The sequence below is a fragment of the Diaporthe citri genome (assembly GCF_014595645.1).
Source record: "Diaporthe citri strain NFHF-8-4 chromosome Unknown scaffold_1, whole genome shotgun sequence".
Classification (NCBI taxonomy): domain Eukaryota; kingdom Fungi; phylum Ascomycota; class Sordariomycetes; order Diaporthales; family Diaporthaceae; genus Diaporthe; species Diaporthe citri.
This window is the reverse complement of record NW_025064846.1, coordinates 5,350,315-5,373,643: the sequence shown is the minus strand read 5'-3', so window position 1 is coordinate 5,373,643 and position 23,329 is coordinate 5,350,315. Positions and strand designations below refer to the sequence as shown.

The 23,329-nt window shown below is 57.5% G+C and overlaps 8 protein-coding genes across 8 annotated transcripts; 2 read left to right on the top strand and 6 right to left on the bottom strand.

The window, feature by feature from the left end:
* Nucleotides 1-839: 839 nt before the first annotated feature.
* On the top strand, nucleotides 840-3,728 carry INS49_001447 (uncharacterized protein; the record flags this gene model as incomplete). The annotated part of the gene is made up of 3 exons (XM_043162274.1): nucleotides 840-887; nucleotides 953-1,499; nucleotides 1,561-3,728. The coding sequence occupies 3 exons, from the start codon at nucleotides 840-842 to the stop codon at nucleotides 3,726-3,728; spliced, it is 2,763 nt and encodes a 920-aa protein (XP_043030780.1).
* A 565-nt stretch (nucleotides 3,729-4,293) lies between these two features.
* Nucleotides 4,294-4,607, bottom strand: INS49_001446 (uncharacterized protein; the record flags this gene model as incomplete). Its single annotated transcript, XM_043162273.1, has 2 exons — nucleotides 4,294-4,395; nucleotides 4,488-4,607. The coding sequence occupies 2 exons, from the start codon at nucleotides 4,605-4,607 to the stop codon at nucleotides 4,294-4,296; spliced, it is 222 nt and encodes a 73-aa protein (XP_043030779.1).
* A 1,544-nt stretch (nucleotides 4,608-6,151) lies between these two features.
* INS49_001445 (uncharacterized protein) lies at nucleotides 6,152-10,204 on the top strand (the record flags this gene model as incomplete). The annotated part of the gene is made up of 1 exon (XM_043162272.1): nucleotides 6,152-10,204. The coding sequence occupies one exon, from the start codon at nucleotides 6,152-6,154 to the stop codon at nucleotides 10,202-10,204; it is 4,053 nt and encodes a 1,350-aa protein (XP_043030778.1).
* Nucleotides 10,205-10,386: 182 nt separating this feature from the next.
* On the bottom strand, nucleotides 10,387-11,743 carry INS49_001444 (uncharacterized protein; the record flags this gene model as incomplete). The annotated part of the gene is made up of 3 exons (XM_043162271.1): nucleotides 10,387-10,950; nucleotides 11,008-11,411; nucleotides 11,464-11,743. 3 exons carry the CDS (start codon nucleotides 11,741-11,743, stop codon nucleotides 10,387-10,389), a joined length of 1,248 nt encoding a protein of 415 aa, XP_043030777.1.
* Nucleotides 11,744-12,967: 1,224 nt separating this feature from the next.
* Nucleotides 12,968-13,584, bottom strand: INS49_001443 (uncharacterized protein; the record flags this gene model as incomplete). The annotated part of the gene is made up of 2 exons (XM_043162270.1): nucleotides 12,968-13,034; nucleotides 13,235-13,584. The coding sequence occupies 2 exons, from the start codon at nucleotides 13,582-13,584 to the stop codon at nucleotides 12,968-12,970; spliced, it is 417 nt and encodes a 138-aa protein (XP_043030776.1).
* Nucleotides 13,585-14,547: 963 nt separating this feature from the next.
* INS49_001442 (uncharacterized protein) lies at nucleotides 14,548-15,711 on the bottom strand (the record flags this gene model as incomplete). The annotated part of the gene is made up of 2 exons (XM_043162269.1): nucleotides 14,548-15,509; nucleotides 15,591-15,711. 2 exons carry the CDS (start codon nucleotides 15,709-15,711, stop codon nucleotides 14,548-14,550), a joined length of 1,083 nt encoding a protein of 360 aa, XP_043030775.1.
* A 1,009-nt stretch (nucleotides 15,712-16,720) lies between these two features.
* On the bottom strand, nucleotides 16,721-19,356 carry INS49_001441 (uncharacterized protein; the record flags this gene model as incomplete). Its single annotated transcript, XM_043162268.1, has 8 exons — nucleotides 16,721-16,998; nucleotides 17,054-17,203; nucleotides 17,261-17,329; nucleotides 18,016-18,025; nucleotides 18,081-18,283; nucleotides 18,337-18,949; nucleotides 19,021-19,074; nucleotides 19,132-19,356. The coding sequence occupies 8 exons, from the start codon at nucleotides 19,354-19,356 to the stop codon at nucleotides 16,721-16,723; spliced, it is 1,602 nt and encodes a 533-aa protein (XP_043030774.1).
* A 2,624-nt stretch (nucleotides 19,357-21,980) lies between these two features.
* Nucleotides 21,981-23,326, bottom strand: INS49_001440 (uncharacterized protein; the record flags this gene model as incomplete). The annotated part of the gene is made up of 4 exons (XM_043162267.1): nucleotides 21,981-22,048; nucleotides 22,120-22,860; nucleotides 22,959-23,213; nucleotides 23,296-23,326. The coding sequence occupies 4 exons, from the start codon at nucleotides 23,324-23,326 to the stop codon at nucleotides 21,981-21,983; spliced, it is 1,095 nt and encodes a 364-aa protein (XP_043030773.1).
* Nucleotides 23,327-23,329: the final 3 nt, after the last annotated feature.

Below are 23,329 nucleotides of genomic sequence, written 5' to 3'. Positions count from 1 at the left end.
ACTACGGTGTATGGAGTACGAGGGAAGTTGTCCCGTCTTATACATCCACTCCGGATCTGAGTTGGGGGCCCTCTTCTTGACAGTCACGGCTTGCGTCTATGCACAGCTAGCTGCCAGCACATGAAGATGACGTCGTTTCTTGACTAACGCCGACCCGTGACGGAGCAGGCAAGCAAGCCCCGCCAACGGGGCAACGCGGCTTCCATCGACTTAGCTGTCTGCCTGTGTGCTTGCTCAAGGCAAATCCAGGTAGGATGTCTGTAATTGGTAGGTCTCTCCCCTCCTAGCATGTCGTGCTGCAATGTATGACAGGCGGAAGCGGCCGAGACCCAAGGATGTGGTAGTCTATCAAACTGTTTCGGCTTGCGCGCGGCGGTCTGGCACTCAAAGCCTGGCAGTCAGGCCGGTTGCCTCACTTCTGGGATCTTCGGTTCGGAAGTCGAAGGACAACTCACAGTCTTCCAGACGCCACAACTACCGGCGTTCGGAACCACAGGGATCAGGAACACAAGCTCTTGGGGCATGCTTACTGTAATAATTTGATCATGTCCTCTTATTAATGGCTCGTTCGGGCATCCGTCCGGCCCAAGAGGCCATCATGGGGGAAGACACTCCAACGCTGGCGGCTGGCACCAGCTGCCGAACAGCTGAGGACTGCGACTGCTCCAATCTGACGACATGGAGTTCCGCGTCAGAAGTGCACGCGTGAATGTCGACTGGCCCGGCCTCAGCTTTCCATAGCATGCCGAACTGGCTTCGCTGACACCTGTCGACCCGAATACCATGTTTCATTCCCTCTTAGCAGGCATCGCATCTGCACTTGGCTGCCACACTTCATCATGGCCGCCAACGATGCGCCGCAGCCGGTGAAGCTCTCATTGCCCCTTGTAAGCCTCTCCAGCCAATTCACAGGCTCCACATCAGACGCTCACACTCATTGCTTCCTCTCAAGGAATATCAACAGTCTCTCTTTCAAGAACTCCGCTCAGAGGATGAGCTCGTCATTCTGGCGCGTGGCCTTGGGCTCATGCGCTTGCTGACCAATCTCCTGCATTCCTACGATGCTGCCGGCAACAATCTCATCGTCGTGGTCAACGCTGAAGACCGTGAGAACAACTGGATCGGTGAGGCTCTGGCCGAGCATGCTGCCATCAGCATGACGCCCCTGGCCCGGGGCCTGACCGTCGTCAACACCGACTACACAAATGTCGGCGCCAGGGAAAAGATGTATGCCTCAGGCGGCATCTTCAGTATCACGAGCCGTATCTTGGTCGTGGATATGCTCACCAACCTCTTGAATGTTGAGAAGATCACCGGGATAATCATTTTGCATGCCGACAGGGTAATTGCTACGAGTCTAGAGGCCTTTGTTCTGCGGATTTATCGCCAGAAGAATAAGGTCGGGTTTCTCAAAGCCTTCGCGGACAATCCGGACCCGTTCACTACTGGTTTCAACCCGCTCGCGGCCATGATGCGGAATCTTTTCCTGAGGAAGGCGAGTCTATGGCCTCGTTTCCATGTCTCGGTGGCGCAGTCCCTGGAGGGTAAAGAAGAAGGCAGAGGTTATTGAGCTGGAGGTTCCTATGACGGACGCCATGAAGGAGATCCAGACTGCCGTCATGGAATGCGTCGAAGTCAGTATCCACGAGCTCAAGAAGGGAAATACTGGCCTCGAGATGGATGACTGGAATCTTGACAGCGCCTTGACCAAGAATTTCGATGTTATGGTGCGACGCCAGCTTGATCCAAATTGGCACAGGGTGAGCTGGAAGACAAAACAGATTGTCAGCGACTTGACTGTGCTACGCGGCTTGTTGCAGGCCGTTGTCGGAATGGATGCTGTGCAATTCCTGCAGAACCTAGATACCATCCATGCTGCTCACTCGCCTGCGCCGGGAACAACCAGGCAGAATCAGTCACCGTGGCTGTTTCTCGACGCTGCTCAGACCATTTTTGATGTCGGCAGGAAGCGTGTCTACAGCGGCGTGAACAAGCCAGGCGCGGACTCCAATATTGACTCTGTACGCCCAGTGCTCGAGGAACAGCCCAAATGGGCGGTGCTAGCCGACGTTCTCCAGGAAATCGACAGAGATCTCTACTTCGAGCCGACGGCGCGTGACGACTCCAATGGCACTATTCTGATCATGTGCTCGGATGCCGCGACGTGTCGTCAACTCAAAGAATACTTGCAATCCATGCATGTGAAGCCCAAGGCAGAGCAGCCTAAGAAGAAGATCGTCTACCAGAGTGCCGACGATGACGAGGAGGATAAGCCGTCTGCAACATTTATGATGCGACGAAAGCTGCGCAACTACCTCAATTGGAAGCGAGAGTTCGCCAAAGTCAGTGCCACTCTGTTCGCCGAAAACCAAAATGCTCTGAAAGGTGCGACGGATCCACGTTTGCAGAAGACCAGCAGGGCGCCCGCCAACAAGCGGCGGCGCGTTCGCGGCGGTGGTTCAATGGCGACAAGTCTTGGCCGAGCCGAGAACGGGAGCCTCGTTCCCTACTTCGAAAAGGCGAGCGAGGTGTCTGAGCTCATGGAAGAGATCCAGATCACAGAAGAGGAGGCAAAACAGAAAGCAGATGTCATCGAGGACACGTTGGAAGATATGGACGATTTCTACGAGATGTATGAGATGCAGGATCTGGTGGTCATCCACGCCTACGACGGCGACCAAGACGAGCACATTCTCGAGGAGGTCAAGCCGCGGTACATCATCATGTACGAGCCTGATGCATCGTTTATCAGACGGGTCGAGGTCTACAGGTCGTCTCATAACGATCGCAACGTGCGCGTCTACTTCCTATACTACGGTGGCTCCGTTGAAGAACAGCGGTACTTGACCACAGTCCGGCGGGAAAAGGACGCGTTCACCAAGTTGATCAAAGAGCGCGCGAGCATGAGCGTCGTCATGACTGTTGACGCTCATGGAGTTGAGGACCCGCAGGAGGCGTTCCTGAGGACCATCAATACTCGCATAGCAGGTGGCGGGCGTCTGGCTGCCACAGCACAGCCGCCTCGGGTGGTAGTAGATGTCCGGGAGTTCAGATCATCTCTGCCTTCGCTCTTGCATGGTCGCTCCATGGTCATCGTGCCATGCATGCTGACCGTGGGTGACTATATCTTGTCGCCCAACATTTGCATCGAGAGGAAGTCGGTTAGCGATCTGATATCCTCTTTCAAGGATGGTCGTCTGTACAGCCAGGCCGAGACCATGTTCCAACATTATAAGTCGCCGATGCTGTTGATCGAATTCGACCAAAACAAGTCTTTCACCCTGGAGCCTTTTGCGGACCTGTCTGGAAACCTGAAGAGTGTCAACCCAGACAATGTGTCGTCTGACCTCCAGTCCAAGATCGTGCTACTAACGCTGGCCTTCCCCAAACTAAGGATCATATGGTCGTCATCACCGTACCAGACGGCCGAAATTTTCGAATCTCTCAAGGCGCAGGAGGAAGAGCCTGATCCGATTGCAGCGGTGAGGGCCGGGCTCGAGAAGAACGAGGTCGCCGAGGAGCAGCCGTTCAACCAGCAGCCGGAGGAGATGCTGATGCACGTCCCCGGTGTGACGAGCAAGAACATCAAGACCTTGACGCTCGAGACAGAGAGCATCAGGGACATTGCCAACATGTCCGTGCAGGACCTAGAGCCGTTCGTAGGTGGGGAGTCTGCCAGGAGGATTGTGAGATTCTTTGCGAAGGATCTGCTTGAAGATGAGGATTAGTTTGACGGGCCATTATGACATTTGACTAATCAAAGAACATCATTCATGAATGCTCATGTTCCACTATTAACTATTCTTGTTCCCGCCGTTTGAAGTTGCCGTATTGATAAAAGTTGCCGTCACTGGGAAACATGGTTACATTATCGAGTGTGACATACACACAGTAACCGAACTGGCCTGCTACAATTCTAGCCGATGTGCAGTGGCGTTGCATGTCACGAAGCAGCTCAAATTAAACGAACTTTGCTAGCGAAAGTGGTTGGACAACTGGGGTATATTTCGTTACTCCTTGTCTTCAATCATGCTAACGTCGTCCTCTCAAGGAAATTTCCGGTGTCGGTACTGTACAAGGGGAAAACAGGGGTATCAGGTATCTTCAATGCCTTGAACTGGAAGCGCGGAGGCCCATGATCATGCAAAGCGTTCCTCCATGAAGTCGGCAAACCCACAAGCCGCGCAGGCATTACTCTCTCTCAACTCCGTAGCTCGAAAAAGGAAACCGCGCCTCCGCGGCTACTCCTCGTCCCCTCCTCCACAAGGTGAGATCCAGGTCTTCGAATTTATCTCACGAACACGCCCGCCTGGTGGTCGTGCCGTTGCCCCTAGACATGACTAGTGTGTCTTGTGCGACGAGTACCTCCTCCGCCGTGGCGTCCACAGTAGCCGCCTGTGAGGGAGTTTGGTCAGTCATTGGTTCTTGAGGTGGATGGCTGGCTGACGTTGGAGGGGAAGAAGTTACTCACAGGTCAGGAAGCGAACGATGGCTGATAGGACGGCGACGACGCCGTTAACAATCGACATGATGACTCCAGCGATCGCGCGGATGACTGTCATGATACAGTCACCGATCCCCTGGATACAGGACATTACCGCGCCCATGTTTGCGGTGTTGTGCTGAGAATTTGTGGGAGGTTGAAGTTGTTGTTTTTGTGGAGGCTACGACTTGTAGGTCGGAATATTTTTGGCTCTGAGACTTGAGAGATGACTTGCAGGAATAAGGTTTGTTATTGACGGATGAGTTATAGGACACGGCCACTCGAAGGACGAAATGGTGTGTGTTGTTCCTTATATCCTCGAGTCTGGAAATCCCGGCAGGGCTTGCTCTGTTGTTCACTCATGCATCGCGATCTCGTCAGTGGGAGGCGCTTGCCGACTTCAGGCTGACGTCACGGTGTGACCGGGTGATTGCCGCAGGGATTTCCCTTTACGAGGATCCCTACGCCATCTCAACGTCAACAGCGTCACTGTAGGGCAAGGGAGGAAAGCCTCCGGTTTTGATTGTTCCTATGGTCGGGGCTTGTCGGGACCGCCTGGCAACCTGAGCGATCCAACGCTGTTTGGGAAATGAAATCTGACATGAGACACCAGAATCAAGAAAGCCGTGTCTGACCATTTCCGCTTCGAGCTTTGCCTCTTCTCGCGGTGACGTAGCCTGGTGTTCTGGGCAACCATAGACCGCTGGGCCTATCTGGGACTATCTGACGCTAGGACCATCTGGTGACATCTGCGTCACCACCAATCACAGCCAGGCAGGTGCCGAAAAGGGAAGGCAACCGTGTTAACCCCCCTGCAGGGCAGGGTGGCAAAGGAAAAGATATTATCCTTTTTTTTCTCCCCCCCCTCCCTCTTCCATTTTGGCGCGTCCACAAATCTTCAGCCTCGCCGCAAGGCTCCACAACAATTGTACAGACTCGGTCTTTCAAGTGGCTACATGGTCAAGCTGTGCTTGTTCTTCATAGAGGAGAAGTCTCTTTTCGTCTTTCATATTGTGGCCCCTCCTTGTTCATGTGTATACCTGGGTTGTCAGACCAGCACTTGTGAGCTGCAATGAAATGAAGCAGTAAAGAATCAAAGTATAAGAATTTGGCTCAAGATGAACCATCCAACGGTGATGCGACTCTTTTTCCTATCCAGCCTGCCCTGGAGTTGGCGCCATGGAGTTGGCAACCGCTGCATCTCAGCTGCCAGTATGAACAACAAGCCATGTCTTGTGATTTCATGGGGACTATGCAACTCAAGTGAATGTCATTCCTCATTCACTCTATCGGTGAGAGGCCGTATTTGAAATTACTACGCCATATAGTGCAGCTTCACCTGCGGTGGCAGCAGCGTGGCAGCCTCGTCTGCCGCCCTGTTCTTCGCCCAAGCTACCACACGCCCATATCTGGACTTCGCGTGATGATGGCCTCCCATCTGCAGGGCGAATGGAACCAAATTCGGCGCGTTGTTTACAAACTAAGCTGCCCCTCTGCCTCAGCAGACCCGAGTGAATGTTCCCAGCTTTGTTGCCAGGCAATCATCCTTCAAAGCATCTGCCACATCCTTTCCCCAACTCCGCAGGTGCCTCCATCCATGACCCTGCCCATCTGACCTCCAAACCGCAACTGATCACAATCTTGATTAAAGAATCCCAATGCCCGAACATGTCGACTTCGCGTGACATGCCTGGGCTCGGAGGGACAGGCGTACCTGACGGCTCTCAGGAGCAACCGATCTTAGTCGACGAGGATCATGACGTCCCCCAGTCTGGCATCGGATTCGAGGTAGAGAGGCTCGTTCGACAAGTCCAAAAGGGAGATGCCAGGTTTAACCCCATCGATCTCGACGGCGAGGACGAGAACCTTTCTGAGGATCCGTGGCGTGCCGACGAGGAAAACTACGACCGTGACAACGCCAAGATCGAACTCGAGGAGCTGACAGACGAGCCCGAGGACACCCAAGGCGGGCCCTGTGTACACTGGAAGAAAGGCATCCGCAACCCCTGCCCATGCGGCACTCATCAAAAGGTGCCCAAGGTGATGGCCGGCAGCATCGAGATCAGCCAGTCTCAGGTTGTCGAGTTGAAGGTGTCCGTCCGTGTCGGCCGCTACGAGGCAGAATTCCTCGAAGTCTACGAGATCTGGGTCTCTTACAAGGGCGGCGATTCCTTCGTCCGTGGTCTAACCTATGCCAGGACAAGGAACCTCGAGGGCCGGATCGTGCCTCGCAAGAATGAAGTCTGCGAGATCTATGAACTCGATGAGAACGACCACCGAACATATCTGGAGCAGGCGCTGGTTGAGGTTCCGATACAGAACATCAAGACCATCAGGATTCTCCACAAGACGAACAGGGCCTTTCCAGAGTGCCGCTTCGATCCGGTCCGGTACAGGACCAAGAAGGAGCGAGAGGACAGGGCACCCATTATTTGTCGTTGGAAACAGGTGTTGTCGTACCCGGATTCCAGATATCGCCGCCAACAGCGACCAATTGCTGGGGAGGTGATCGAGCACTATAGCCAGGACGACATACCCAAAGAACGACATCGCATACCAGACAGTGAGCGCCGCAAACCCCATGAGAAGATCCGAGGTGGTTCGTTCGTCCCCAACGGCGCCCCCAAGGCCGATCCGGAAGCTTCTCTTATTCACCAGGCCCTAAAGCAGAAGTACGCTGCTGCCGACTTCTTCTGTGGGGCCGGAGGCTCCTCGAAGGGAGCCGAGATGGCCGGACTCAAGGTCTTGGTGGCTTGCGACTGGTGGACGCACTGTTGCGAGACATACCGGCAGAACTTCCCGGATGTTGAGCTCCACCAGAAGGACGTCTACAAGTTCATCGAAGACATGAGCACCGACCTGACCCGCGAGCACCTCAACATCGACATCCTCCACTTCTCGCCCCCCTGCCAGACGTGGTCCCCAGCGCACACGTGCGAGGGCAAGAAAGACGAGGAGAACAGGGCGGCGCTGTTCGCGTGCGAGAAGATGCTCGTGATATTCAGGCCTCGCATCTTCACGGTCGAGCAGACCTTCGGCCTGGCGCAGGACCGGTGGATCCCCAACTTCAACGCCCTCCTCCAGGGCTTCACGCGCCACGGGTACTCGGTCAAGTGGAAGGTGCTCCACCTGGTCGAGTACGGGCTCCCGCAGACCCGGAAGAGGCTGGTCATGATCGGCGCCGCGCCGGGTGAGCAGCTCCCCGCCTGGCCGAGGCCGACGCACAGCAAGGACCCCAAGGACGGGCAGAAGCCGTTCGTGTCGGCGTTCCAGGCCTGTAGCGCCCTCGTCGAGGGCGAGAACCGGCACGATGTTAAGGGCGCCCGTCCCGCCAACAAGGTCCCGTGGGACAGCAGCAAGCCTTTGGGGCGGACTGTCACCTGTTCCGGCGGCCAGTGCCACCACTGGTCTGGCGAGCGGGACTTCACGCTGGCGGAATTCGCGGTCATTCAGGGGTTTCCCACTGACTTCCGCTTCGAGGGAAAGTGCATCAAGAAGCAGATCGGGAATGCTTTTGCGCCCATTGTCGTCAAGGTCCTGTTGAAGTGTATTCGCGTCCACCTGGAGAACTTCGACGGGGTCACGCGTGAGCCACCACCAGGTCAGGTCATTATACTCAGCGATGATGATAATGACAGCCACGACAACAACAGATCACAGCTTCAGCACAAGGACCAGAGCCAGAGCCAGATCGAGGGCCCGCTGGTGGTGGAGGACCTAGTGGGCTTCTGCAGGAAGCCATCCGGCCTGAGCCAAGAGCTCCTTCAAGGCATGATCAACGATGGTCACGAGAACCCTATGCAGTGCTTCCTTGCAAAGGGGACTCGAAAGTCTTCCAAGGGCAACAGCAGCCCCGGGCCCAACCCCCGGAGATCCAGCCGGATAGGAAGCAGACAAGCTCAACCCACCCAAAGGAACACCTTAAACTCCTACTTCCTCCCCGTCAATGACCAAGATTCTCCATCTGCCGCAAATACCGTCCTCGGGGGAAACTCCAGCGTGGCCCCTCAGAATGCTGCAGGCTCCACCTCGGTCACGGCGGACGACGATCATACGGCCACCCAGGACGCGACTGCCGGCGCTTCCAGAGCAACTTTTCAGATCCCTTCGACTTCGGACGAAAGCACAACCGGTCAGGCTAGTAGTGCAAGGCAGACTGCCGGTGCCGGCCGGACTATCAACGCCGGAATCATCGCCGCTCAGCCCCGTCAGAGTCCCCCAGACTCCGATGAACCGCGGACCCGCCGAAGCGCTCAATCAGCGGTGACCATCGCTGACCTCATCCCCTCCGCCCGCCAAACTCGCTCGAGCACCAGCCGCTCCACGGCAGGCCCAAGCGGCGGCCAGACAATCGTCGGTAGCGTCCTCAGCGCGCCCGCTCAGGACTCCTCCGACTCCGACTCCGACCGGCCCATGGCCCGCCGGAGTGCGCGCACGGCGCAGACCATCGCCGACCTGAACTACTCGCCCCGCCAGACTCGCTCTACCTCTCTTCGCTCCACGGGCCACCGGAGCGCCCGGACTGCCCAGACCCTCGCCGGCCTGGACGAGGAGTCTTCGGCGGGTCGCTCAACCTCCAGCGACGCCGCCGCACGTCGGCCACGGCGGACGGGGCGGATCGTCCGCGGCGTCATTACCGCCCCGAGACGCCAGAGCCCCCCTGGCTTCGACGACACCACGCCGCTGTACCAAGCCGCGCAGACCACTCAGACAGTCACGGACTCTGGCGATGCTCCGCCGAGTCCAGCCCCACGTGTTGCTCAGCACAGCCGTGTCTTCAACAATTCTGCGCCACTGGAGGATATCACTCAAAAGGAGGCAGTCGCGGGGGTTACGAAGGCAGCCATGGGGACCAAGATATTCCCCGGGCTTGTCAAGGGACTGCAGAACCTCAAGGTAGACAAGGATCCTGCCGTCCCTGCTTTGCCCGGCCCACAGGGTCCCCCGGGCCTCGATGTTGCCTCGCCTGGTCAGACCCCTCGTACCGGTCAAGATACTGACGACGTCCTCGCCGAGCCAACTGCGCCAATTGCGCCACGCCACCAGAGCCCCTCGGACACTCGTGACGGTACGCCAGGCCAGGACATTCCCACTTCTCACAGCGGGCTTTTTGAAGGCACTGTCAGCTCGACAGCCCGTCAGACTGGCATCCGCGCCGCTCTGGCCAACGCCTCGCAGCACACCCAGGCACGAGAGGACGCAGGTGGCCCGAGCCGGAGGAGGTCTAGCGGCGACAGCGTCGCGTACATGGGGGAGTCATCCCGCGCGGGCGCCAGGCCTTCGCTGCCGTTCGTTGTCGAGGATGACGAGGAGGAAGCCGGTTACGATGACGGCGACCAGGAGGAAGACGAGGACGAGGAGCAGCAGCTCCAACGCGCCATCAAGATGAGCTTGGGGGTGGTGTCTCCCGTCCAGGAGGTCCGAAGGTTCGCCGCGCAGGGCTTCGACCCGGACGAGACCGCCCTCGCCATCCAGGCCAGCATCCTGGAGGCGCATCGTCCCAGCCAGGACCTCGAGCCCGAGGACCTTTACACATCCATGGACCACGACGCGCCGGCGCCTGAGGCCGAGCCCGAGCCCGAGCCCGAGATGTATGGGCCGGGGGACTACAAAGGCAAGGGCAGGGCGGTGGCGCCGAGGAAGTATGACAAGTACGCCGAGGATGAGGAGGAGGCTGAGAGGGAGGGGAGCCCGAGCAAGCGGCCTCGTGGCAGCAAGTAGAGTGTGTCTGGTTTCACGTGTTGGTCAGCATCGAGAAGAAGCATAGCGAAGGCGCATAGATGTTTCGTCGCTCTCGCGACAGGAAGGCTGGGAGACGGCACGGCAGTGTTTTGATTTCCGGGAAGGCAGCGACGGCATCCAGGCATAGCACAATGTAATTTTCATAATTCTGTACAATTCTATCAGAAGGGGACCAGGACACTCTGATCGACCCACCACGTATTATTCGGCTCGCCACTCGGCGTCAGGAACACATCCGTGGGCCACCGGTACGGCTCGGCCTCCTCGTCGTCGAGCACGATCGTGACGTTGCTGGCCATCTCGGCCGTGACGTTCCACCCCGGTCCGTAGTTGTCGAACGTGGCCATGAATGTATAGTTGTTAACCCTGGGGTCGGTTGCGCCCCACTTAATATACCCAGCTGGCAGGATGCTCGCGTCAAAGTAGCTGTCCATGAAGATTGACCGCTGCTGGGCGTTCCACGGGCGGCCCAGGGCGCACTGGCCGACGACCTCGGCGGCCGTGGAGGCGTTGTTGGCAATGAGTTGGGACGAGTCGATGTAGACGCCGTACTTGTTCTCGAAGGTCGTGTTGGTACCCTTCCAGGCGGTGATACCGCCTCCGCAGTGGCGCAGCGACAGAGTAGACTTTGTGATGTACAGTGTGCCAAAGCCGTACAGGAAGTCCGTCTGGCCTGCGACGACGGTGTCGTAGAAGTAGGCGTTGGCTAGCTTGCCGACGTATATCTGGAAGAGGGCTGGTCAGTGCCGGGATATCTATCAGGAAGCAGGGGCGAATCTCACGGTATCCTGCCAGCTGTAAAAGCCGCAGCTGTAGAAACCAGCATTGGCCCTGGACACGCCCATGGCGTGGGCCGGCCCGTTCGAGTAAGGGGCGTACTCATTCCTGAAGTCGATGCTGTACGCTCTGAAGTCCTCGCATCCGAATGGGGTATCCTCGGGCACGGGGAAACCCGTGGGCCCACTGCCGGTGAGAGTAGCGTTGAGGGTAGGGCCGACGGTCAGGACACCGGTGAAGACGTTGTCACTGATCAGGTTGTTGCCGACGTTGGCAGAGCTGAACCAGATCTGCACATCGTTCTGTGCCGTCTGGTTGTGGCTCACATCCCCGGCGTAGTCCTGTTGCTGGGACGGCAGGTTGGACTGGCCCAGCAGGTAGAGAGGCGCTGAGCGGGTCACGTTGAGTTCTGAGGACTGTCAGCAGGATGTGCATCTGTGTTTGGAAGGGGTGTCTCTCACGCTCATAGTAGAAGCCAGCACCGATGAGGATGTAGTGAGGCTCCGTGTCGTTGCCGATGGAGATGATGGCATCCTGGATCTTGGTGAAGTCGGCAGAGGTGTCATTGGCGCTCACATATATGGTCCCCTCAGGACAGCCCTCGAGCGGGTCAGCCGTCTTCTTCTGACAGTCCGCGAAGGTGGTTGCCGGGTAGGGGGCTGCCGAGTTGGCATTGGCGAGGACCGGGCTGGTGACCCCCAGGGAGAGGAGAGCCACCACAGCGGTGGATTGTCCCAGCATCTTGACAAGATGTGTCTGTCCTTGACGATGCGGTGCTTGGCTCTCAGGGCTCAGGGGAAGAAGATGCCAGTGCCAAGCGGGTGACAAGGACGTCAAGACAAGACAAGCTTCCAGTGTGTAGACAGAAGGGAAGGGCCGAGGCCATATTGTGTCCTGCCTAACAGTATAGTTCGCATGGCCTCGACCCAGTCTCCCGGAACGGTGACGCCTCGAATGTCACCCTGCCCAGGAGGCAGTCATGGCCGGCCGGCGAATCTCAGGACGAGCTGTGGGGAAACACACCAGCCAAGGACAGGACATGCTGGCGACAGGGACGGCGAAACTCGACGAAGGGGAGCGGTGCTACCAGGGGCATGTCCCTCCCGCAAGAGCCGGCTGCGTGGTGGGCTCTCTCCTGTCATTTCGATGCCGCTGCAGATTGAGCGAGGTCTAAAATGTGGAGGGGAATGGGCCCCGGCCGTCACTGCAGCAGAGTCTCCACATCCTCCGCTGCTCCGTCTTCCCCATCCCCCCGCGAAATTGGGCCGCCGTGGTGCATGATTCGTTTCCTGGACAGCGGGCTAGCGGCTGCTCCCTGGGGCAGCACGTGTTGCCTCTCGTCGCCATTGATGGAACAATTCTGCCTGGGTTGCTCCGCATCGCACTACGTCCGTATACGTTCCCAGAACCAGGAGACAAGGGTCACGGCGACTTTCGGTGCGAGACCCGAACCGACCTCACTCGTGTGCTACGACTGTCACAAGCCATGAGGCCACGCTCAAGTGAGCTTCAACAAGTTGGACCTTTACTTAATGACGAGGTGATGGCCATCGCTTTGCTACTGGGTGACAAGACATGGTGTCACCGTCATGGGATATAGATGTTCACTCGAGGCAACGCATTGAGCAGAGGCGGCTTGGGATTTCGTGGTGGGTGGCCTAGAACCGGCCGTCCAAGCCAGTGTGACTGCTGTTGTGTGGTTGGGGCGAGTCCATGCCCTGTCCGATCTCTCCTTCTCAGGGCGGCCGGAAACTCTCATTTCTGCCCAGAAACTCCTCGCAAGACCGACATGTCCAGCTGTCTACGTTGTCCCCCCTCGTCCCATCCGATGGCATCACTTTGAGAAAACTGGACTGGGCAGCCCCAAGGACACCAGTAGACTGCTTCCCATGAACACTTCCACCCACCAAACGCCAGTCGGCGGTCAGGCGCTCAGTGGTCAGCTGAATATGAGATGAGGCAAGCTCAACCACAGGATGGCGGTTCGCAACAGGGGTCGCAGAAGTCTTGCTGCTCGCAGATGGTCGCGCAACTGTAAGAACCGTCAGATTGTCAACTCTCTCTCCGTATGGTACAAAAACAGCAGTCGGGGCTCTCCAGGCCAAAGATCATCTCGGGTCTGATATGACTGCTCAATCGGGCTGTAGATGGTGATTGGGGCTTTTGTGGTGGGACACTTACATGACCCACAAGATCGTCCAGGCTGCACACGTCTTGACGCACAGCGAGCACTCATCGCACTGGCCCTTCTCGGAGCCGACGATGCCTCCTCCTCCGCCGTCGCCAACGACGGTGGCCATGAGTGCGCTGCTGTCGATGCGGACCTGGACGAGGTCGTTGATGTCGAGGCCGGACCGGCTGAACTTCTCCTCCTCGGCGGTGAAGTTGACGCCGTCGACGTTGAAGTCGCCCGCCGCGAAGGCAGCGACGTTGGGGGCCCAGATGCCGTTGGCGGCGAGGATCTCGGTCGCGTTGGCCCTGAGCGTGGTGTTGAAGGGGCGAGGGTTGCGCTCAGAAGTGGTGGCCATCGCGGTGGCGGCGACGGCGGCCACGAGGGTGTAGATGTAGAAGAAGACCTTCATAATTGCTTTCTTGGATGGGTGTGATGTAAGTCTTTCGTTGATATGAGTAGGCTTGTGTATTCTTGGGAATGTTGTGGTTGTTGTTGAGTGTCCGGGTAGGCAGAAGTTGGGAGTTGACGGTGGGAGATGGGCCGGTATGGGAGCAGACTTTAAAGCAAATAAATGGCTCGTTTGCGAACCGGATTAACAGCTCTCCCTCCACCATAGCTATGTACTGGGTACGTAGTCTAACGCCTCGCTGCTTGTCACTGATTCTACTTTGCTCATATGTCCGAGTCACATGCTAAGGACGAGGTCTTCATACACTATTCAAGCATCGAAAGATCTAGCTATACTTTGTACCTGCTTCCAAATCATGAAACGGGCAATCACTTCTCCTGGTCAGGAACGGTACCAGATCCGGTGCTTTATCAGGGTCACATCATGTTGCTGTCCATGACAGTGTTGGTATAGGCAGAAAACAGAGAGTGTGTACGCCACTTGCTGTCCTACCTAGGTACGCTGTGACACGGCTTGACTACTGCTGCAAATCAAGTGTGACGGCCAAGACCGTAATATCCAATCTACCAGGTTGGCTATTCAGCAGTATATAAGAGCCGTAACGTCACACGCTGTGAGCAAGAAGGCCGCCACTAGAAGAGACACAAGTACACAAGGATTCAATTCGAGGATGGCTTCAAGGATACCAAACCAGGTGAAAGAAACGATCACACATACAGACTCAAGGCCAGCAAGCCCAAGGTCCGTTTCATCAGGCCAAAGCCTTGGTGTAAACAACAGGTTGTGGAGACGATGTTCATGGATATTGCGAAAAGATATGCGGCAAAAGCGCCCTGTAGTCCAAAATCTAGTCGTGGCCCAAAATCGAAAAACCAATCCAGTGACGCCGTGCGTAGCCCAAACGCCCCGGATCCTCTATTATTCAAAATCCAAACAGATACCCTCAGGGAGACTCAACCACGATCAGTCCTCCTCACTGACATCGCTCTCCGCATCTCCACCGTCATCAACCTCCATGCCACCAAAGTCCTGCTCGAGGTCCTGCTCGAGCTCCTTCTCCAGCTCCTTCTCAAAGTCGAGGTCCCCGAAGTCGTCGTTCCCATCGTCATCGGCTGGCGGCGGCGCGCCACCAGCACCGCCGCCGACCACGGGGCTGGGCAGCTTGAAGCCGGTGACGCCCTCGCCGCCCTCGCCCGAGACGTCGTCGTCCTCCTCGCCCAGGATGTCCTCCTCGTCGTACTCGGCGTCCGCGTCCTCGTCCGACTCCGGGCCCTCGTCGCGCACGAACTCGGAGAAACGACGGATCGCCGTTGGGAACGCCGGGCTAAAGTCCTGGCCGCGGGTGGGCGCCGACGGCGCCGGGTCCGGGTACTCGACCAGCAGGCCGCCGTCGCCGTCCTCGTCGTCGTCCACGTCCGACTCCGCCGGTGAACGGTTCCGCTGCTGCTTCTTCGGCTTGTTGTCCTTGTCGGCCTGGGACTTCTGCGACGACTTGGCCTCCGCCTCGGGCGGCTCGGCCTTGGCCGCAGGGGGCTCCTTCTTCTTGCTGTCTGCGCTAGCCTTCTTGTTTCCGTTCTCTCGCGCCTTGACGGTCGCTCCCTTGCCCATCTTCTTGTCCGTCGTGGGCCGGACGTTACTGTCGATGTGAGGGTATTTTTCCTTGAGCTCCTGGGCGTCGCTGTTGTAGGGGGTCCGGGCGAGGTTCATGTGGAACATGGAGTCCATGCGGTGCAGCACAAAGGCCTTGCGCTCCGGGTCGAAGATCAGAACATATTGGTTCTCCTTGGCGGATCGCGCGCCGTTGTATGCGTACTTGCCTCCGTTCTCGTAGAAGGACATGTTGAAAGTGTCGTCGTCGGATGGGGAGGGCTTCAGCTCGGCCTCATTGGGGCCCGTGTCTGATGATAGCTCGGGCTTGTGGTTGTCTGCGAGAGTTACAGAAGGCACATCAGTCACCAGCCCAGCTCGGGTCTTTCTCTATGGCGGGAAAAGCCGGGGCGTCTCACATCTGATAGCGGTCAGAGCCTCCTTGGACGACTTCCCGAGGAGAGCATCGCTGAGGATGACCGGGTAGCTCTTGGGCTTGGTGGGATCGACGACCCCGGGAGGGGCAGCTGACGAGGCCATGACGGGGACGACGGCGGCGCGGAGGAGGGGCGGGAGCGGGAGCAGGAGCAGGAGCGGTAGCAAGAGGAGGCACGCTGGCTTGGGGATCCAGAGGTGGTGGATTTACATTGTTCGCATGAGGGTGACTGCGAGAGAACGAACTGGCCGCGGGCTTTGTCCGTTGCTCAGGGCATGCGTGGTGGAACCCGGCGAAGTGAGGTGAGGCGAAGAGGGCCAAGTAGGGGTCGCAGCTCCGCCGTCACTCCAACGTCTGGCAGGTCAAGGGGAGGTCTGTCCGTGCTGATCAGTCCGGGGCGTTCCATGCGGGTGCTTTGTTTGGTCCAGTGCCACTAATTTAGCGCCCTGTTGGCGGACGGATATCGGTGGGCCCCAAGCTCGGCCCCTCTACCCGGGGGTGTGCGCTCAACGTCGGGGCTTGTCCCAATGTGTCTCTTTAGGGGCGTAATATGGGATCTATCTCTCTGGCTTAACACCAACCACATCTACTTTCTCAACCTCCCGGCAGTCCATGCTCCAACGCAGCCGGAGAATGAAGAGGATCGCGCGGAGACGGGAGGTCTTGACCGAACAAAAAGACTGCATGACACGAAAATCAGCAAAACGAGCGAGAACATAAATGAGGGCTTGTCCTATTTGGGTTGCGAGATTATAGTCCTGCGAAGGTGGCAATGATAACACTACATGCCTCGCAGATAAAGCCAGAAGGTACATAGTCAGCGCTCGCTCCAACAGGCTTTTGCCGATTGTCCCAAACTCCTCCCCCAATATCGAGGCCTCCTTCCTGGCTTGCCATGCTGTGCACCACCCATATGCAGTCACAATCTCAAACCTCCAGTCCGCATTTACGTCAAGCAAGTGCTGCGGTGGACCATCTTGTGTATGAGGCCACCAGATATTCGCATGCCTATTCCTTCTGGCTCTTCGTGATCCAGGGCCCTTCCTTCAACTTGAAGACACAGGGCCCCATTCCTCCGGTACAACACCAGCTCCAGGACTCCGGTAATCGGAATCAGTCGTCATCAAATATTTGGTACGTGTTCTGTAGGATAGTGTCGACCACCTTGGCTTGGAACCCCGAGTCACTGATGGCGCCGTGGGCGCTACCTCCCATCAGCGTAGGGCCAAAGACGATGGCCAGGTTCTGAGATGTCATTCTGTTCGTGGCCGAATTTTCCATCACACGGTGAAGGTGTAGTGCGACGGCGCGAAGTGTTGCGTAGTTGGGGTCTGGAAGAGAGTTGATGATGGCGTGGAGGGAGTCGCGGCGGACGATTTCGTCATCGTGCTCTGAGAACGGGTTAGGCCTGGCGAATGGAGACACAGTATGACTGGAGGAACTCACTAGCTGCTTCGATAAACCCAGAATAATGCTCCTTGGTCAGTAACGGGTCCGGCAGGTCGCGGAAAAATTGCTTCAAGAGGCCAGCCACACTGTTCACGTCGTGGAAGAAATTCTCCGGGTTTCTGAAATCAAGTTGTGGTGACGCCGTATCTGAAGAACTGGTTAGTGGACCAAATTAACCCACTGGGATCACGTTCTTGGGCTTACCAGTGTCAAACATGCTCTTCATCTTGTTCACTTGTGGCAGAGACCCAGACAACCGATAGATACCTTCGACTGTGAGACCAAACAGATCAACGGCTTGAATACACTGATAGACGACCATGGGAACTGCCAGCCCATCCCGCTCGTATAAACGTGCGAGAGAGACACCGAAAACAGGCCGTGAGCCCACCGCCCTCGGTGGTGATGAGCCTCGGCCTGGCCCTGGCCCCATCGGGCCTGGGGCGTGCTGTTGTGCGGGACCACTGTCCGCAGAGAAAGGTGGTGGCGGCGCAGAATAGTTGGCCGGTTCCTGGAACGGTAGCGCCCCAAGTTGTGGTGGCCCCTGGGATGCCATCCCGGGCTTTTCGTTGTATCTCGAATTCGCGCTGCCCGAGAGGAGCATACCCGGGCCGAATGAGTTTCGGTTGCTGTATTGCGGCTGGGAAGCCGTCGGTCCCGTTTGGTTCAGCATGCTTGCCGAACTAAAGCTGCGCTCATGCTGTTGGTTGGAAGACGTAATCCCCTGTGTCGGAACAGCTGGCATTGGTGGCATCGCACCTCGCGACCAATCTGGCTCTTGGCTGGGCGGTAGCTGCTGTTGTTCTTGCGGTTGGTTGTTTAACAGGGTGACGTAGGCTGGAAAGAATCCTGCCGAGAATGTCCGCTGGGCTGGGCTGTTCCCTGGCTCGGCGGCTGAGATCTCGCTGGTTGATAGGTTGGTGGGTGAGCTCCTGACATCGTGGGACCGCCAGACGGACCTCCGAGAACCTTCCAGTTGTCAACCTCTGCTCCAAGATGCGCTTCCGAGACGAGGGAGACTTACAGGATGCCGCTCATATTTGGGCTCCCCTCTGCTAGGCGGGACCTTGCTGTGGTTTGCACACAGATACTCACTCAAATCCCGCTGAGTGTCGACATTGTGGACAATCTCTCTGAGACTCATAGAGTCCGGCCGAGAGGACTTTCCATTCTTCAGAGGGCTGACGCTTAAGCCGTTGCTCAGAAGAAGCTTTTCGTTGAAAGATGCTAAGAGGGGTTCGTCAGCCAGGTTCATAGTGCGACGCGTGGGCGAAATTCACCAAACTTCTGCATCTGCAGGACCAGACCCGAGTCGCATTCCCTGACAATGTCTTGCAATGCCCTGATGGCCTCCGGCCGCGTCGTCGAGATCAGCTGGCCGCGCTCCTGCTGATAGGCCTGGACCTTGTTCTTGTAGTCCTGATCGGCCGCCTGTACTTTGCGCAGCAGCTCCTCCTCGTGCTGCGCTGCAGACTTTGGGCCCTTGAACCCGAACATCTTGCCACCTTTTTGCCCGTCCCCAGTCCTGACCCGGTCGTATTCTTCCGCCAGCGAGTGGTACTTGGCCTGCGACTTCCGCATCTGTGCATCGACGTCGGCCGCACGGTGCTCCGCGGCGAGTCCGTCTTGCTTCCAGCCTTTTCTTTGTTTCTCTGCAATAGCAGCGAGCTCGTTGAGGTCTTCGGCCATTTGCAGAAGCGACATGGCGTACTGCGTACCGTTCTCCGCGATTCGACTGTGTGTGCCCATCATGCCATCGAAGGCCTTGGCAAAGCTGCCCCCGAGGTGGTCGGACCGGCGCATGTTGTCGGAAGTCGTCCTCGCCAGCCTCTTGAGCCCATTTGCGTTGTCCTCTTCGATAGCGGCTCTCTTTTTGAGAAAATTGGCAAATTCCTGTGCAGGGCGACATACATCTCGAGTAAGCCGGTGCAAGATCTCCCATGCATAATGCTGGTTTTGCCTACCTTTGCTGATGCGACACTCTGCTTCAGTCTGTTGAGCATGGTAGCAACACCGATCTACGACCGCCGTCAGCCCTGGGTCAGACCCATCTGTGTGCGCGCGATAAAGTTCACCTCTGATGAAAGCACATCCTCGACCATCTTCTCGTTTCCTGACGGTGCTGCCGCCGGAGGTGCAGCCGTCGCGGGTGCTGGGTCGCCGGCCAAGGGGCCAGCGCCGTTGGAATGGTGTTCGCCATTCTCTGGGAGAGTGAAACCGCCGCCTAGAGACATGTTGCTGTCGGCTCGTTCGCGGGGAATCTGTGGGAGGAAGTCGGAGGAAGCATTGGCGTCGGCCATGGTGGCGGGTCGACGGGCGTCGGGGGGGGGGTATACCTGCGGGCAGGCAGGCAGTCGGCTCGACAGGTGATATTGGTTTGAAGATCGATTAAGCCAAGTAGCAGCCCCTGGCCGAGTCTACACCTTGCAGGACTGCTCGTTCGGACTTCTGGACTAATGGCGCACCAGGGTGAGACCCCGTAGATTCCAGATCGGGGCCGTGAGCTCTCGACCTCGACCGCGGGAGCCCTGCGGGGAGTAGCGCAGTGGGTTCTGACACGGAGTCCGGACAAAAAAAAATAAGACAACAATGGGCAGCTCACTCCTTGGCTGTCGCGACCCGAGGCACGCGGGGATCGCTGTGGCTCGCTGTGGTTCGCTGTCACTGGCAGGGCAGGGCAGGACGGGACAGGACAGGGCACTGTCAGGGCTGGACAGGGCAGAAACAGCGACTGAGTTGAGGGCGGAGGGTGCGTGGCAAGGGTTGAAACGGCGGGTTTTATGCGCTCGGGGCGGAATGGCTGCGTCGGCCCACACGAGTCTGTGGGATGCGACGAGATATCGCCCAGGATGTTGCCGGTAGTCGCAGAGGCTTCGTCTGATCGCCTCGGCCAATGGCGCCCAGAGGCAACGGTCGATCAGTGCTCGGATGATACTGACTGACCGGGTCAATTGGGCGTGATCTCCAGTCAGGACCGTGTCCAAGGGGCAGGAGTGCAGCAGTAGATGTACAGAGCGAGAGGACAGCACGTCGAGTGTGGTGTTGACGGCAGAAATCACAGAGCAGAGGAGACTCCTGAGGAGCCAAGCTGGTTGGAGCTGCAGATGGCGATATGCACGCAAGTCGTGTTCGGGTGTGGCTCAGCAACTCTAGCGGCAGCGAACCGGAATCGAATCGTTTCCCCAGGGTGGAGACTAGAGGCACCTCGTGCTCCCCCAGGCCAGCACGCAGCACAGTAGACTACCTAGGTACAGTGAGCCGAACAATGGACGGGGACAGGGGTTCAGGCGGGCCTCACCTCTCCACCCGCATTTCTGGTAACCCATCCAACGTCATGCCATGCCATGTCATCCCAAATTCATATCTACAGGTGGACTATATACTGTTACAAGCTGTTCTATATCTACGGCCTGCGTCAACAACGTCGTAGAGGACCAAAACTTTTCAGCCTTTTTGTGACCGGCCTGCACAACTCTGCCCCTCGAGCTAAACGTGCCCCACGAAACATCACCTGCGGACAGGCTTCGGCTACCCGGGCACAGCACGAAGCAACCTGGCACCATGCGGTGAAGCTCAGAGCTAAATCCGCTGCAACTCCAGCGCCATTCCTGGTTTCTTTTTCAGCACCAAACGAACCACCATGCAGATCCTCTGCCACGCAGCGTGTCGTGGGAGTGCAGCCCGGAGTGCAGTAGCAGTACCACCACCTTGGAAACAGGCACACATGCACCGACCGTCCTAGCACCCGCGCCGTCGAGCCCGCTTAATGTTTCGCCGGCCGTTGTCACGAGCCCCTTGCTACGTGATGGATCGTCCCATAATTGGTGCCTGTGACCACTCCCACTAATCGTAAAACCACGGAACGACTCACGAGCCGGCCTCCCGACGACCTGGGCCAAAGTACCAAAGCTCCCGAAGCTTCAGCGCTAGAAGGTCCGTTTCAGCTAAGAACACGGTCCTTAATATCGGCACCCGTCTCGTCTGAGTGTGGTCAGCTAGACTTTCGTCTGAAATGCTGGCTCTCCCTGCTGGTGACGTCTGCTCTGATATACTGGACAAGTCTCCGCCACCTGCAATAATCTGGGAAGATAGGTCTGCTTGTTCCCAGTTGCGGAGACTGCCCAAAACACCTTGCTATAGCTGGTCGAATGCTCCCCAGACTACTCCGCCTGGACTATTCGGATCCAATCTACGGATGAGTGGTCACAGAGAGCATTCCGGTTCTGACAGAGGAAGTCGTTGTCGCTGCTCGATTTGTCACTCTCGTGCTATCTATCCCTCGCTGCATCGCGTGTCCGGGTAATCCCACTCCCATGTGCCAAGTGCGCCCACGTTGTGGAGAACCTGGTTAAGCAAGTGGTTAGGCGAGCTCCAAGCCCCATTTGCTTCCGAATGCCACCCTCATAGGTGGAAACGACGTTATCAATGTAGCTTTAAGTTGTAGTGTGGCGCACAGTTACAGTTCGCTACGTTTGACAAAACCAATATATGCAACCAAGACTATCGACACCCTGTCTTTTCTCAATAACTGGCTCATCTATATTTGGCAGCATTGGTAAGCCACTCCCAAGTGTCGATATGGTCCAAGACTGTGATTGATCCAAAGGCCTGTGATGGAGCTGTGTTCCGAGACGCCCCTGCGGCCTGCAGCACCCGTTCATCGTGGGTACGAAAGTCTTCCGTCTCGAACAGCGATCAACAAACACATACCAATCCCCCCCTAACCCCATTTCATTTGGCAAAAGCCAAGCTGGAGGCCCCGGCGTTAAATGTATACGATGTCGTCACTACAGACCACATGTAGCAGTATAACACATAGTTGCTGTCCGCGGCAACACAGAGAAGGAGAAAGTGCACTTTTGTTTTGTCTATCCGAGGACCGTCCTATTTCTTTCTTGTAATTTTCCGTTTAGTCTGAATAAGTTTAGATGTAGCCCTTCAATGCAGCAGCCTCGGCGTTCAATATCGAGGAGCCAGCAGCTCCGATGACAGCTACGGAGAAACGTCAGTCTTTGGCCACTTACGTGGGAGGAAAATCTAGGGGACCGCTGGCATGGACTCACTGTTATGGCTCAATGCAACAAACTTGAGATCGAAGATGCCGCTGTCATCCTCCCTCACACGGCCCACACTGACAGTGTAGCCCCTGGACAGCTCACGGTCCAGCCTCGGTTGCGGCCGGTCCGGCTGGTCGTCGCCAAACACCTTGATGCTAGGCTTGGGTGCCGACGGGCAGCCAAGCTTCTCGACGTCGCTCACGTAGCCATTCAGCGCCTCGCGGACCTCCTCGGCGCTGGGCGGCGGCCTCTTGGCGAAGCGCAGCGACACGCACGCGACGTGGCCGTCCAGGACCGGCACGCGATTGCAGGAGGCGGAGACCTTGAGGCTCTTGAGCTCCTCGAAGGCGGTGGCGTCGGCATTGATGCCGCCCAGAATCTTCTGCGCCTCTGTCTCCAGCTTGTCCTCCTCGCCCGAGATGAAGGGCACCACGTTGTCGATGATGTCCATGGAGCTTACGCCCGGGTAGCCCGCGCCGCTGACGGCCTGCATGGTGACGACGGAGACGGTCTCGATGGGGCCGAATCGGGCCTGCATGGCGGCGAAGGGGATGACGAGACCGATGACGGCGCAGTTGCTATTGCAGACTAGGAAGCCCTTCTCGAGGTTGTGCTGCTTGCGCTGGTGGGGGATGAGGGAGAGGTGCGACAGGTTGACTGTGGGGACCACGAGGGGCACGAGGGGGTCGCGGCGGTAGTTCTTTGCGTTGGAGAAGACGGCGAGGTTGGCCTTGAGGAAGTCCATCTCTGTTGGAAGGTTGCACCCGGCTTGGATCAGCATGTGCTTGAGGCAGGGCGTAGGAATGCTGAGGCAGAGGGAAGTGGCGGGAGCAAGGTCTGCGTACCGACGTCTCCTGCTATGTTGGCGTCCAGGCCACTGAATACGATGTCACAGTCCTTGAACTCGCTCGACTTGCACTCCTTGACGACCAGATCGCCCACGTCCCCCATTGGGGTGGACTGCTTCCACTTGACTGCATCGCGGTACTTCTTGCCTGCGGACTGCGGAGATGCGCCGACGGCGACAAGCTTAAGGAAGGGGTGGTTTTGCAGGAGCAGGATGAATCGCTGTCCAACCGAGCCAGTTGCACCCAGTACACCTGATTTCAGGTCGAGTTAGCTGGTGATTGTTCTCTGGGAGTTGAGGTAGGGGTGATTCTGGGTCGGCCGAGAGGGACGAACCGCACTTCTTTTCCGGGAATTGTGTCGCCATGAT